Below are 14,144 nucleotides of genomic sequence, written 5' to 3' on the forward strand. Positions count from 1 at the left end.
AAAGTTAATGTGATTAAGTTAAGAAACAAATGAATAAAATAATTTAGAGTAGGCTGTCTATAGCTACATCTTCAGTACATTCGTCTGCATATAGCCTTATAAAGACACAAAAATAACCATTGCATATAACTTCTGTAACTGCCGACCTTCGGTGCAAGTAAACAACAGCATTCTACGTAATATGCATCTTATTATACAGGGTGTAAAGGACAGGCTAGTAAAAAACTTATTCCAAATTCAACGTTACTTGTCTTTTTCTCAAAAATGCAAGCTCAAGTGGCAGTGGGCCGGACGGATTAGTCAAGACAAAAGTGGGGTGAACGGGTTTTCAAATGGCAATCACGTCTCGGCAAATATAGCGTACAACCTTAACGATGGACTGATGACCTCAAGGATATATAGGGGTTCGATAAAAAATAGTAGGTGGTGGTGGTGGTAGCGAGCTTCACCCAGAATTCTCAACCGCGGAGGAACTGGCTATCTTACCTCTAACTTCCGGAACACAACAATGCTGTTAACATGGTTGTTATGTTATGTGGTAGCTAGCCAGGCGGACTTAGAACAAGCACTACCACCAACCAAACCGAACAGAAAAATCTGCCCCCACTGGGAATCGAACCCGGGACCTCCGCGTCTGAAGCAGGTGGTCTTACCACTACACCACAGAGGCGGATCTAATAACACTGCTCACCTAATTGGAACTGCTCCAAGACCACCTGAAGGTTGGTCAAGGCCACCTCGCTTCTGCTACGTGCGTCTTCCGCTTCGCTCAGCCTCGCCTGGACTTCTTCGCGTTGCTTCTCTAACAACTTGATCTGGGTTCTGAGCGTTTCCACTTCTTGGTTTGCTCGGATGCTGGAAACAGATGGAAGATTATTGTTAGGATTTATAATGTTTTCTCAAAGAAGACTAAGAGTAGACATTAGGTACACAATTCCTCGTTTCTTTTCCCATGATTTAGACATTGCACAATATTCCTGTAAAAAGCTGAGTAACTTTTATTTATGCCGCATTAGATTTTTCTACACTAATATTATAGAGGGAAAAGATTTGATTGTTTGTATTGAATAGGTGTGTTGTGAATTCATATGAATGAATGTGAATATTTGTTTAAAACTCTTTGGATAATTAAAAAGAAATAATAAGAATCTGTCAAATTGTCATATAGTTCTAAAATACTGGACTGTCCTGTCGATGACATTGACAGTGGGGCGCCACCGTCAATACCGGATCGCTGGTTGAGATTTTTGCCATGTTGGAAACCATATAGTTGAACGATGGTAGCGCCCCCCTGTCATTGAGTTTGGTGGGACAGTTCAGCGTGGGTCATCTATATCATCAACTATGTCACCTGAGAATTGATAGTAAAACTAAAGTGAAATAAAGTATTATTTTATCATCAAACACATTGTTGGGCGTTTATTCAATCTTCTTAACTTTTTTTGATCTATGGTCAATGGAGCACTGTGAAATTGTCAGATTTTATGAATGACAGATGACGATTCAGAAGTCAACGTCAGAGTAGCATGGCGTGCACGTATAGTCCAACGATTTTTAAACGTCCTAACAACCCGGTATAGTAGCGCCTTTTTGCAAAATGTCATAATTCTATGGTTTTCCAATGTGGAAATAATCGGAACTAATAATCCAGTATTGATAGTAGCGCTCTCCTGACCATGTCATAGATGGGATGGTTCAGTGTAGGTCATCTATATTTTAGTGTAAGTAATTTTTTTCTTGGGGGAGGCCTTTGTCCAGCAGTGGACGTCTTTCGGCTGAAACGAACGAACGAATTTTTTGAAAAATTAATGAGTGTTTTATTTATGAAGCTGCACTTTTGATACAAACGTGTGTATTTCCATACCAACTCCATAGAGAAACAGCGTTTTGACAGCACATGAAAAGTACCTCCATCAACCATTTTTGACTGTATTCTGTACTGACCTGTTGCTGGTATATACAGTGGTGTTCTGCTTGGCCCTCTCCTCAATCTGGTGCAGCCTCGTCTGACACTCGGTCAGCTTCTGCTCAGCCGTCATCAGCTCTTGTGTGTAACTCTCTTCGGTCTCCACAAGGTGGCGTCGCAGGCGTTCCAGCTCCCTCGACGAGTTTTGCTCTTGTTCTGACAACTGGAAATGCAGAAGTGTGATATTAAAAGACATTTTTACAGTTATTTAGAAACTGTACTACTGAAATGGCCGGCTAGCAAGGACAACGCGATAGGATTGTTCCTATCGTGGCCGATACGATGATATGGCGTGGTTCGTGCTTGCCCGTTTGGAACAGTACTAGTCTTAAGGGATTATTAATTGTAAGTTAAGTTAATCTAAGTAATTATACTTATAAATCACTTAGTAACTGCTGCGAGCCTAGTGCGGCAGTCCTTGTACTTTAATGAATTTAAAAATAACTACTATCAAACGTAGGGCTTTTGTGCTTACTGTGATCAATAAAGCCAATTCTATTCTATTATATTCTTTTTCAGGGCAATTATCCAGGTCCTAAATTAATATAGCTTGCCCTACTACCACTTCGGGACAACATGTCGTCTAGTAAATCACAATAATACCTACATACAACCACTGCATATAATTGTTTAGGTTGGGTTACTGTTGCCCGAATATGATCTTTATGTGTATGAATATAAATAATTACAAGTTAAAAAGTGATATTTTCGATAGCACCATTATGTATGAGCGAGCAGCTAAGTAAATATTGAATCTTTATTTTAATCATTGGTCAGGTTCTTTTAACAAATTGATATAGTAAACTGTATCAAAATACAAATTCATAATTTTAGAATCTTCATGACATTTGTGTTTTTAAAATATTATTATAATATTACCTGTACATTTTCTGCTGTCAGTCTCTTGACCGTCTCCAATTGTATCGCTAAGCTCTTGTCCAGATTGTTACACTTCTCAGTCAATACTTTAATCGACTCGCTCGCATTCAACAACTCAGTTCTGAGCCCCTCTTGGTCGCTTGAGTTGTGAGTCAAATTCATTATAATCTCATCCTTTTCTTTTAGCGTAATCCTAAGCTTCTCACAATCAGAACAACATTCAGAATTATTCTGCATCATCCGATCTTTCTCTTCAATTACCCTTTTGAATTCGTTTGTATGCTCCAATATCACGTGATTCAACCTCTGTATTTCACCGTGATACTGCATGCTTTCATTGTGTTTCAAATTCAATAAGTTGATCAACTCCGTCCTTTCAGTTGTAGCATTATCTATAGCCGTCTTGTACTCCACGCATACCTTTTCCAACTGTTCACACTTACCATTCAGCTCTCGGATTTCATTGTCTTTCGTGACAACAGCATTCCTTAGTTCGGAGACCTCTTTTTCTATTGTTTCTTTCTCTTGAACTAATCTTGCGTATTCGTCATTCTGAAGGCTGACGTTTTCTGTAACTTTCAATTTGTCGGCAGCTTCGACTATTGACTGATTTAGCTCCTTAATTTCTTTGTCTTTTGTTACTAACAGTTGGTTATAATCAGTTCCGTTTTTCTCTAGCTCTTCTAAACGGGATGTTAGGTTTGATATTTGAGAATTTTTGGTCGCAATTTCGTCGTTTAGCGAGTATAACTGTTTGGATATTTCTTCTTTTTCGCTCTGCAATTTCTTTAGCTCTTCTGAGGCGTTTGCAGCCAATTTATTGGCCTCGTTGAGATTTTGTTGAGTAGTATTCAGTGCTGCATTAAGATGTTCAATCTCTCCATTTTTGACAGCGACACTATTTTCAAGATCTACAACGTTTTGATTTAAATTCTGCAACGTGACATTGTTAGCCTCAACAGTGGCGTTTAGGTTATCTATGAGAGTATCTTTCTCATTTAGATCTGCAATTAACTTATCGAATTCTTCTTCTAAACGCACTATTTTGGAATCAGTCGACGACAGCTCGGCTTCTATTTGAAGTTTTCTCTCAGTAAGATTCTTGTTTTCTTCTTTTAGTGCCAAAATTTCATTATTTAGGACTTCTTCTTGGACAGTCTTAGCTTTTAGCTCCTCGAGTGTTTGTTGGAGTAAAACAGCACTCGAGGTATTAGACCGATTGATATTTTTTAATGACTCATTTTCAGATTCTAACTTTACCTGGTGGCGTCTTAAATTATTCAATTCAGATTTCCGTTGCTCAACCGATTCCAGTAACATTGAATTCTCATGTTGGAGAGTATTTGTTTTGTTTTTTTCCAGTTCAAGTTTATCTAGGACCTCTTTTGTAGTCGTCTGATTGAACATTTCTATTTCTTTTTCCAGGATTTTAACCTGTTCCTCTAACTTAATTTTATCATCTTCAATCTCATTTTTATGTTTAATGACCTCATCAAGTTTATTTTCAAGATCTTCTAATTTATGATCTAAAGTTACTTTCATAACTTCCAATTCTTTATGCTCATTAGATTTTTCTTTTAAAGCATTTCTTAGTTCATCAACTTCTTTTGTAAGTAGCACTTTGTCATTCTCTATAATATGAAAGTCTATTGCCAATTCCACATTTTTAGCGTTGACTGCACTCAAACGTTTTTTGAGCTCATCCACTTCATCTGTAGTTTCCTCCAGTTGTTTTTTTTGCTCCACATTTGCATTATGTTCTAGTTCTTCCACTTCTTTACCTCGAGTCCTACACATGTCTAATTCATTTAACATTGTTGTATACTTATTTCTTAAATCACTCAAACTTTCCTGTAGCACCACTTTCTCAGTCATTACTTCATTTAGTTCATTTTCTATCCGTTTAATTTCGGATTCAAATGTTTTATTCATTTTATTACAATCAGCTAATTCCGTTTCCAATTTTGCATAGTTATCTTCGTGCGTTTCACTTATGGGTTCTAATTTGGATGTGTTTTTTAAAACTGCTATTTCAGTTAACAGAAAATCATTGTTCTTTTTCGCTTCGATAAACTCTCTTTCAAAATGTTTGACGTCGCCGTGGAGATAATCGTTTTCTGTGGCGAGATCATCTACTTGTGTTTGTAAATGACTGATATTTAGATTTTTCTCCGAAAGTTTATGTTCCAAAGTGTCGATATCTTTTTTAAATGAATGGACTGTCTTAAACACGCTTTCTAATTTATACATGACTACATTATCGCCGGGCGCGGGTATTTCCCCGACCAAATCGACAGGAAGTTCGAAGTTAACATACTTGTTGTACAGCTGAATGATTCTTTCAGGCTTAATAGTTTTATTATCTGAGTTATCTTGACTTTCATGTCTATGAGCTAATTTGTGTTTTAACTCACTAATTTCCCGTTTCAAATTCTCTATGACACTTTTAGCGTTATCGTCAATATTAATTTCATCCAAATGTATCTGATTTGAGTTCCGCCTACTTTTCAAATCATTCAGTTCCTTCATCAGCTCATCATAACGTTCTCTTGGCACCATATTAGAAAGTTCAGTATTCTTTGTTGCTATTTCTACATCGTGTTCCAATTTCGTGACTTGTTCTTGTAATTTGAACACCTCTTCGTGTAAATCTTGATTTTCTTCTTGGAATTTTTCAGCGTTTTCCCTCAACAGACTGTGTATCTTTTCTAAATTTTGATATTTATGGTGGAGCGTGTCGAAATCTGATTTCACAGTTTTTAAACTCTCGATTTCTTTATCCCTTTCGCCCAATTTTAGTAGCAAAGTTTTGAGTTCAAGAGCATACTCATCGTTGGAGCTTTTCAAATCTTCGTGTTCTTGTTTCAGCACTTCGAAGTTTTTTTGCAGCTCTTTCTTTAGCGACAGAAGCCTTTCCATTGCCATTTGATGTTGGCTGTCTAAGTCTTCTAGGTTCGTCGTGAGGTTTTTGTTTTCCTCCCTGAGCCTGTGCAACTCCTCCTCTTCAGGTTTATGGTCGAAGGTATCTCTCTCTCTCATGGTGGATAATTCATTTTGTAGCGTTTGTATTTGTACTTGGTATTGGTTTTCGAGTTCATGGTCAAGGGGTTTCGTTTGAGGCGGGGGATCCCAGTACCAACTGGACTCGTCTTCTTTGACCCCATTTTTTCGGGAGAACTTCTGTAAAGAAAGAAAAGTAAACGTTAGTACCATTTAAAAATTATATTAAACTTATTTTATCACATAGGGAATGGTTTTTGCGTAAACTATTCTAATAAATTTTCTCTTACGACACGTCGACTGACATGCCAGGGCCATGGTTATACATGGTTAATAGTGAAACCAAGTGCTTTTAATGTTCCTTAATGGACAATCACGTTTAATCGTAAGCGACTATGTTTTTTACTACAGTAACCGCAATATTTTTTCTGTTGGATAAATCCCTCAATACAAGCAGTAGCTTTTAAATTTTAAACTGTAGCGTTTTTACTATAATATTTGTAGAGTTGTAATGTTCAAAGGACGCAATAAAATCCTTTGTTACAAGTTTTAAACTGACACCAGGACTCGATCGTTTAACCGTTTATTGCTCACGTATTAACCGCTTTCTCGTGAGCTATAAAAGTAAACCAAATTCAGTTCAATTTTAAACTCTAAAGCAAAGATTTAGGATCGGTATTAGAATAAGTGAGGTACAGTCGTTTGTTCAAATACACGATATGTTATCTACTCGAGTTTTTATGGCAATACTGACTCAGTATTGCATGCTGGTGTAGTCATTGAAGTTGGTGTTAGAGTAATATGCATTTAAAGTAGGTTGTAATACTAGGGTTGTTCAAAAAGTAATGAGAATGGGATATTTCTAGCCAAAAATTTGAAAAAAAAAAATTGGGTAGGTGGTACTATCCTACCTTAATTCTTCACTAGACTGGTAAAAAAATATTTAAGTTTACCATTGCGTTTAATAATTACATTCACCTGAACACGACCAGAACAAACAAATGTAATTGTTAAACGCAATGGTGAACTTCTTTATTTTTTTTACAAGTTTCAAGACTTTCAAGTGAAGAATTAAGTTACCTACCAGTATCCTTTTTCAGATCTTTGTGATGGTAGAAATATCTCATTTTCATTATTTGTTTAACACCCCTCGTATTGGGTCTCCCCAACCCGTTTAGGCGTGGGGAGTTTACACTAAAATCCTCCATTTGCAAATTGGTAAGTTAAATAAGGATATAATTTCACTAAATGAAATTGCATACCACAATACTAATTAAAAGAAAGCGCAAAACATATTAGGTATGCCGGTGAAGATACAAAAAAAAACAAAGAAAAAGATAAGCAGAAAAATCTTAATAAAGGTTTCCGTACCATTCCGTATCAATGAGTCATGTTTAATAATAGGGCAAAAGGCTTTCAGTACCTAAACTACAGCTAGATATTTGGAGCTAACATACCCAGAAATGTTCAATGTTCACGAAAAACCAATAACCAATACAATAGACCCATTTTAAAATACAATGAAATCAAATTAATGTACGTATCTGCCAAAAGTTCACATTAAACTGAAATTATTAGTTTTTCACGCAAATAAGTGTACAGTCACCTGCCAATTTGCATTTAAAAAGGATAGGTACCTATCTACACCTGAAGACACCGATCCGGTTTGTACAGTCAGGTTTGAAAAGATGATAAATGAAATAAAGTTGTTAAATAAATTAAATAAACCTATATTATTTCGAAGTGGTTCGTCGTTTTTTTGAACCCTCATAACTTGCTCAAGAACTACCGAAATCGAATCGTTTATAAAACTTTTATATTAATATGTATTTTATCAAAAATAGATTTGATACTTAGGAGACCTTATAAAACGAATACTTGGCAGATTCTCGATTCTCAGTCTGACGACGTCTTGATTAGATAGAGTTTTTATGTAATATGTGTTGAATGCCCACTAAACTAACTTCAGAAACGCTCGTCGGCTTAATCGTGGGCTATTTTTAAATTTAACGGACTACGACGGAGAATCGTACACATTTTATTGTGGCGCACTGTACAATCGTCGGGCCGCCATTTGTGAAGTGGCGCGTGAAAGACTGATAAGAAGGTACGGGTAAGTGACATAACGCACCGTTTTTGCGTGCACCTGAGCAAGTTGTGGTGGAAATAGAATTCATTGTTAGAAAACGACATTTGTGAAAATTGGAGCTCACTGGAGTAGTGGATACAATTCTCTTCAGCCGAAAGACGTCCACAGCTGGACAAAGGTCTCCCCCAAGCATTTCCACAAAGACCGGTCCTGCGTCGCTCGCATCCAGGGGGGGCATTGCTACGTTTAAAATAGAGAAACACGGGTCTCAACTCGACTTTTTTTTATATGAGTTACATATTATGTACTCACGGCTTGACGTTTCGACTGCTATGCTGCAGCCGTGGTCACAAGCAGAGCAAACTCAAGAGTGTTACTCTATTTTAGTTTAGGAACGCGAAAGTTAAAATTGCTACGTTTATATAAAAGATATTTTCAGTATGTCATTGTTAATCGCATTTTATCGTACGAAAGATGAACTTGGAAGGTGAACTTGAAAATGAAAAGGTCTTTGTTGTCAACAATCTCTGAAATCGGAAGCACTGATCTGATTATATCTTTTTACTGATAATAATAAGAATAATACGAGTATAACACTAATTTTAAAAACATTATTAACTTGTTTAAATCGTTCTTCTATTATTAAAACGGTCAGAAACAAAAAGGCGTCTGTCAAATCAATAGAATTTACGAAGTCTACCCAGCAAAGAATTTTTCATTTTGAGCAACCTGGTTGATTTTAGTGTCTAATGTCTTATAAATATCGAAAACAGATGCCAAATACTATTTACACTACGCGTGCTTCATCTCGAAAACAAACCCTGAACCTCTCGAGTCAAGAAAGTTTATATTTCTAAACCTTGCAACCTTTGGATCATAGAGTCGTACATGTTGATATCACATCATCAAAGTATACATCCAAAGTATACAAATGACGAAATCCGTACCTCTAGCATGAACAACTTTTGTCTTCGAATCGTTTGCGTATTCGACAAAATTCGATACTCAACCTTCGAATTAAACGATAACGTGACAATTTTCATTCTCAAAATAAGTTTCGTGCAACCATTTCTCATACTAAAGTTCACTTTACGACACGTTCATAAGAAGGGCGCTGTTGTAGTTTCCGTACTAAATCTTTTGATGGCGATTCGAATACAGACATTCGAGTACAGAAGGGCTTTTTGGCTGAGACGTACCAAAACAGACATTGCGCAGTGGATTCCATAGTTCCAACATTGCACCATGTTTGAACGGTCATGGAACATGATAATTCCAGATAAGGACACTGATAAGATATCTTAATCCCTGGACGGTGTAGACAAACGGTATCTAGCTGGGCTAGACTTGATTTCAAGTAATTTTGAGCTGGACATAATATTATTTTTTTTGTTAGGTGTCTTGAAAACTAATAAAAAATAAGAGCTTTCTTTTAGGTCAAGTGGAAAATTGATACAGTACAATAGAATATGTTTCCGTACACTTGCTTAAACGAGTAAGTAGTCCAGCGACAAAACTTTCGGCTCCTGACGTTTGCCTATACAGCTTGACGTACTATCGGCCACAGTACCCATTTTCAGTCATGTCGTCTCGTTCTATCGCAAATAATCACCGTTTGATGAGAGCGAGAGAAAAAAATGGAATGGGTAGCTGGAACTGTGGCCGATACATAGGGTTACTTGAGCGGAAAATAATTAAAAGTTAGTCGCTATTTTGTAAAACCTATTTTCTGAATTGACGATAGATACTCTTTATTGCAACGATTGAAAAATGAAACAAATGCAAAACCGAAACCGCCCAATTTAGGAAGTCTTGTAACTACGAAGCCGTTTCTTCCAGACAACTCAGGTAGGGGTTGAATATGTAAGTAAATATCTTACATCTCCCCTGCCCTTTAAATACCGGAACTCAGTCCACCTTGATTGAAACATACGTCACACCGTTCCTTACTACCGCTGCGTGCCTCTACAATGGATCATAAAATGGCGGTTCTATTGGGTTCCAGGCGAAGCCTGAACGCGGAAGGGAACGAAATCCGATCCCATTAGCCATTAACTATTGTTTATAGATGAAGTTTAAGTTCAAGGCATATTGTAGCAGGTGATCCGGGAGATTTGATGGGGATCGAGAAATTAAAGTTATAATACAAACAACAAACTGGGGCCCTAGACAAGTGACACTATTCAATCGCTGCGAAAACGAATCCCTGCACGGAGCAATATAATTCCGTAAAAAAAAGGAGTTCCGAAATTACATCTGTCACATTTTGCCACTAATCTCTAGGGAGGCTTTTATAGACTGTACATATTAACTAGTTCTTTGACAATGTACCTAGTCTATGGATAATGGTTATTTCTACTTTCATTTGTGATTCTCATAATAGTTTGCCCTTTTAATTATCTTTTTAAAAATGGGAAATCAGGGATTAAGATAGTGGAGCAACTTATGTCTTGAATTGGTTGGATTATAAAATTTTGTTTTATTTAAAAACAAGGTTATTATTTTTGCCAATTTTAGGTACAACTGACCATAAGCATCTCTAAAGGAGCGTCGAAGAGAGGTCATCGGTCCATCGAGTAAGGGAGCATCCTACACTTTTTCCATTAACAAATTATACCTAACGTTAGCAACAAATACAGTACAAATGAAAGTCACAGAGCCTACGCGATGACACCGCCACCTGCAGAGCCTTGACCGACTTGGGTTAGACTTTTCGTCCATCGCACGGCAACCACTGGGTTACGTAATAACCATTGTCAAACGGTTTACGTTAACCGCTTGAACTGAACATAAAATTACATTTTTGCTTTGTGACATGAGGTGTGACGAAATGTTTGGAGGGTTTAGTTGGAGACTAGTGTTTGAAAATGTAATAGAAATCTTGGAAATACAGAAAACTTGAATATCTAAAATAATTACTATAATCCGGGTCTCTTCAAGGTGTATAAGTATCATCGTCATCGTTTCAGCCAATGGCGTCCACTGCTGGACAAAGGCCTCCCCCAAGGTTTTCCACAATGAACGGTCCTGCGCTGCCCGCATCCAGGCCCTTCCCGCGACCTTCACCAGATCGAAGTATAAGTATGCATTTACTGGAAATGTACCACCTTAGTCTACATCTCTCATTATCTCACTCGGTCTCACAGACGTTAAGTGGTCCCATTCGCAAAAGGTCACCCTCATAATTGCGACCATCTTGATTCAGGAATCAAAATAAATAGACCAACTCTATAACTAGTACCTACATCATCATCATCTTCGGACGCAGGTTGGCCGTAGTAAGGACAATCTGGTCCGGTGGGTATTCTTGGACGGCTTAAACATGGAGTGCAGGTGCGGTTTTGTTCCCCAGTCGATGAAGCACCTGATGTCGTGCCCTGAGTGCCCAAGCAACTGCACTCAGGAGGATTTGATGAGTGCTACTGACAACGCCACTCTTGTGGCGGAGTTTTGGGCTGACACTGTGTAGGTTTGTTGTCGACACGAAAAGAAGAAGATCATCTACCTACTTGACATGGACCACGTTAAAGGCATTGATGAACAAGTCTGAAGCCACGATAGCCAAACGGTGAAGAGGTCAGACTCGCCGATTCGTGACCCGAGGAACGCGGGTTCGATCCCCGCCGCCGCGGCCTATTGTGGCGAGCCTACTCGTAACTAGGGTTGCCAGGTCCAAAAACACACAAGCCGGACTCTGTGCTTCATTTGGAAGGACATTTTACGCTAAAAAGCCGGACATGTGAATGCAATTAATGTAATAGCACATCAGACACCTGGCAACCCTAGTCGTGTATCTGGCCCGACAGCCGACTCGCCTGCGCTCGGCGCTTGCCCGTTTGAGATATGTAAAAAGCCGGACAAGCCGGACACCGTTTATTTTGGCCGGACACGCAATTTAAAAGCCTAACTATGTGCGGTTTTATCCAGACGCTTGGCAACCCTAACACAAGCATATGTAGCTTGCCACGAGGGGATAACGGGGTTATTAGTAAAAAAACCTGACTCCACACTTATTTACTAGGTAGTTTACTTGAACATACTATTTTTAAACGGTATTTATTCAACTGCATAAATGAGTGTCACGTACATGACATAACACCTGATAATGTCATTAGACAAGGACCTTATAAGGTGAGATATATTCAAACATATGTTCTAGTTCGAGTACAAATTGACAATTGAATTTATGATGTTATAAAAGTGAGATTTGTAATGTCAAACTAGTCTAGAAATAGTCTAGATAAGGTGTGAATGTTTTAACTTCTTTTGTCAAGCAAAAGTACACAGATAATGCGCATCAAGGTAACACTGTATCTATGTAGTTGTGATAGGTTGTATTTTGCATTAAAACATAGTCTGATAGGTACTATCCATGTAAACTAAGGCTATTGCAGGCTTGCTTGAAAATCTTAACTTCTGCATCGGAAAGTCCTTAGAGTAGGCGCACACCGTTGATTTTTAGTTGGCCGATACGAGGGCTGCACTAAAAGTATCGGGAATAGAATATTTCCACTGTTCCTATCATATTAAAATATTTTTAATTGCAAACACCTTGGTTTTAAGCATCGAATACCATTTATTTATTTAAAAAAAGATTCTCGGTCTTATCACAAGGTCTTGTGAAACTTGTTTAGTCGTTGAGAAAATGGAATTGACTCGAGAAAATTGAAGAGCGATGATTTATTATGACTTTCAGAGTGGTTTAACACAAAAACAGTGTGTTGACCGGATGATTTCTGCATTTGGTAATGAAGCCCCATCCAAAACCATAATTTATCGCTGGTTTGCTGAATTTCAACGTGGACGTGTCAAGCTCAGTGATGGTCCCCGTCAAGGTCGTCCAAAAACTGCAGTCACCCAAGATAACGTTGAAGCTGTGCGTAAGCTGATTGAAGAAGATCGACATGTGACATACCGCGAAATTCAGGCAACTTTAGACATTGGCATGAGTCAAATACAAATAATCTTGCATGAACAATTAGGTGTAAAAAAGTTGTTTTCCCGATGGATACCGCATTCGCTCTGTGAAGAGCAAAAAGCGGCTCGCGTTACTTGGTGCGTCAGAACTCTCGGAAGATTACATGCAGGATCCTCAAATGCTGTATACAACATCGTATCAGGTGACGAATCCTGGATATATGCGTACGAACCCGAAACAAAAAACCAGTCACGAGTTTGGGTGTTCGAAAATGAGTTAAAGCCAACAAAAATTGTTCGTTCACGGAGTGTTGCAAAAAAAATGGTGGCTACGTTTGTCTCCAAAACCGGCCATGTTGCGACTATTCCTCTTGGGGGACAAAGAACGGTTAATGCAGAATGGTATGCTAGCATTTGTTTGCCACAAGTCGTTTCTGAACTCCGTAAAGAGAACTGCAACCGCCGCATCATCCTCCATCACGACAATGCGAGTTCTCACACCGCGCACTGAACAAAAGAGTTTTTAGAGCAAGAAAACATAGAATTATTAGTCCATCCGCCGTACAGCCCCGACCTAAGCCCTAATGATTTCTATACTTTCCCTAAAATAAAGAATAAATTGCGTGGTCAGAGATTTTCATCACCTGAAGAAGCTGTGGACGCCTACAAAACGGCCATTTTGGAGACCCAAATTTCCGAATGGAATGGTTGCTTCAATGATTGGTTTCGTGTATGGAAAAATGTGTCAAATTTCGCGGAGAATACTTTAAAAAGCAATAAATACATTTTTAAATAGTAATGTTGTTTCACTTGCTTGATTCCCGAAATTTTCAGTGCCGCCCTCGTAGTTGTGCCCGATTTTAATTTGTATGAAGAATCGGCCAAATCGAAACGGCGTAGTGTGCGCACTCCCATACATGCCCATACTGATCAACTGCTCGACTAAACTATCGGCCGACGAAAAATCAACGGTGTGCGCCTACTCTTAGACCTTATCACTTATCATCAGATGCCGAGGATAAACGCAGACTAAGCCTCATATAAAAAAAGAAAATAAATGGACAAAATAATAACAGATACCTCTGATGGCTAGTTTGGGCACCAGCATTGTTACTTCAGTTCAGTAAAGCGCCTCTGTGGTCTAGACCACTAGTGGTAAGACCACCTTCAGACGCAGATGTACCTACTGGGTTCGATTCCCAGTAGGTGCACATTTTTTTGTTCGGTTTGGTCGGTGGTAGGACTTGTTCTAAGTCCGCCTGGTTAGCTACCGCCATCTTACCTAAGTCTGTC

The 14,144-nt window shown here is 38.4% G+C and overlaps 1 protein-coding gene across 2 annotated transcripts in view; it reads right to left on the bottom strand.

Annotated features, from left to right (window-relative positions):
• LOC114353185 (thyroid receptor-interacting protein 11) overlaps positions 1-14,144 on the bottom strand; it is a 61,665-nt gene that overhangs the window by 6,612 nt on the left and 40,909 nt on the right. For both annotated transcript variants that reach the window (XM_028305056.1, XM_028305057.1), the window contains 3 exons: positions 2,846-6,025; positions 1,945-2,129; positions 692-855 (listed from right to left, as the gene is read on the bottom strand). In XM_028305056.1, coding sequence (XP_028160857.1) covers positions 692-855; positions 1,945-2,129; positions 2,846-6,025 — 3,529 coding nt within the window. The remainder of the gene's footprint in view (positions 1-691; positions 856-1,944; positions 2,130-2,845; positions 6,026-14,144) is intronic.

Source organism: Ostrinia furnacalis, unplaced genomic scaffold (genome assembly GCF_004193835.3).
Source record: "Ostrinia furnacalis isolate ACB-3 unplaced genomic scaffold, ASM419383v2 OfSCF1632, whole genome shotgun sequence".
NCBI lineage: Eukaryota > Metazoa > Arthropoda > Insecta > Lepidoptera > Crambidae > Ostrinia > Ostrinia furnacalis.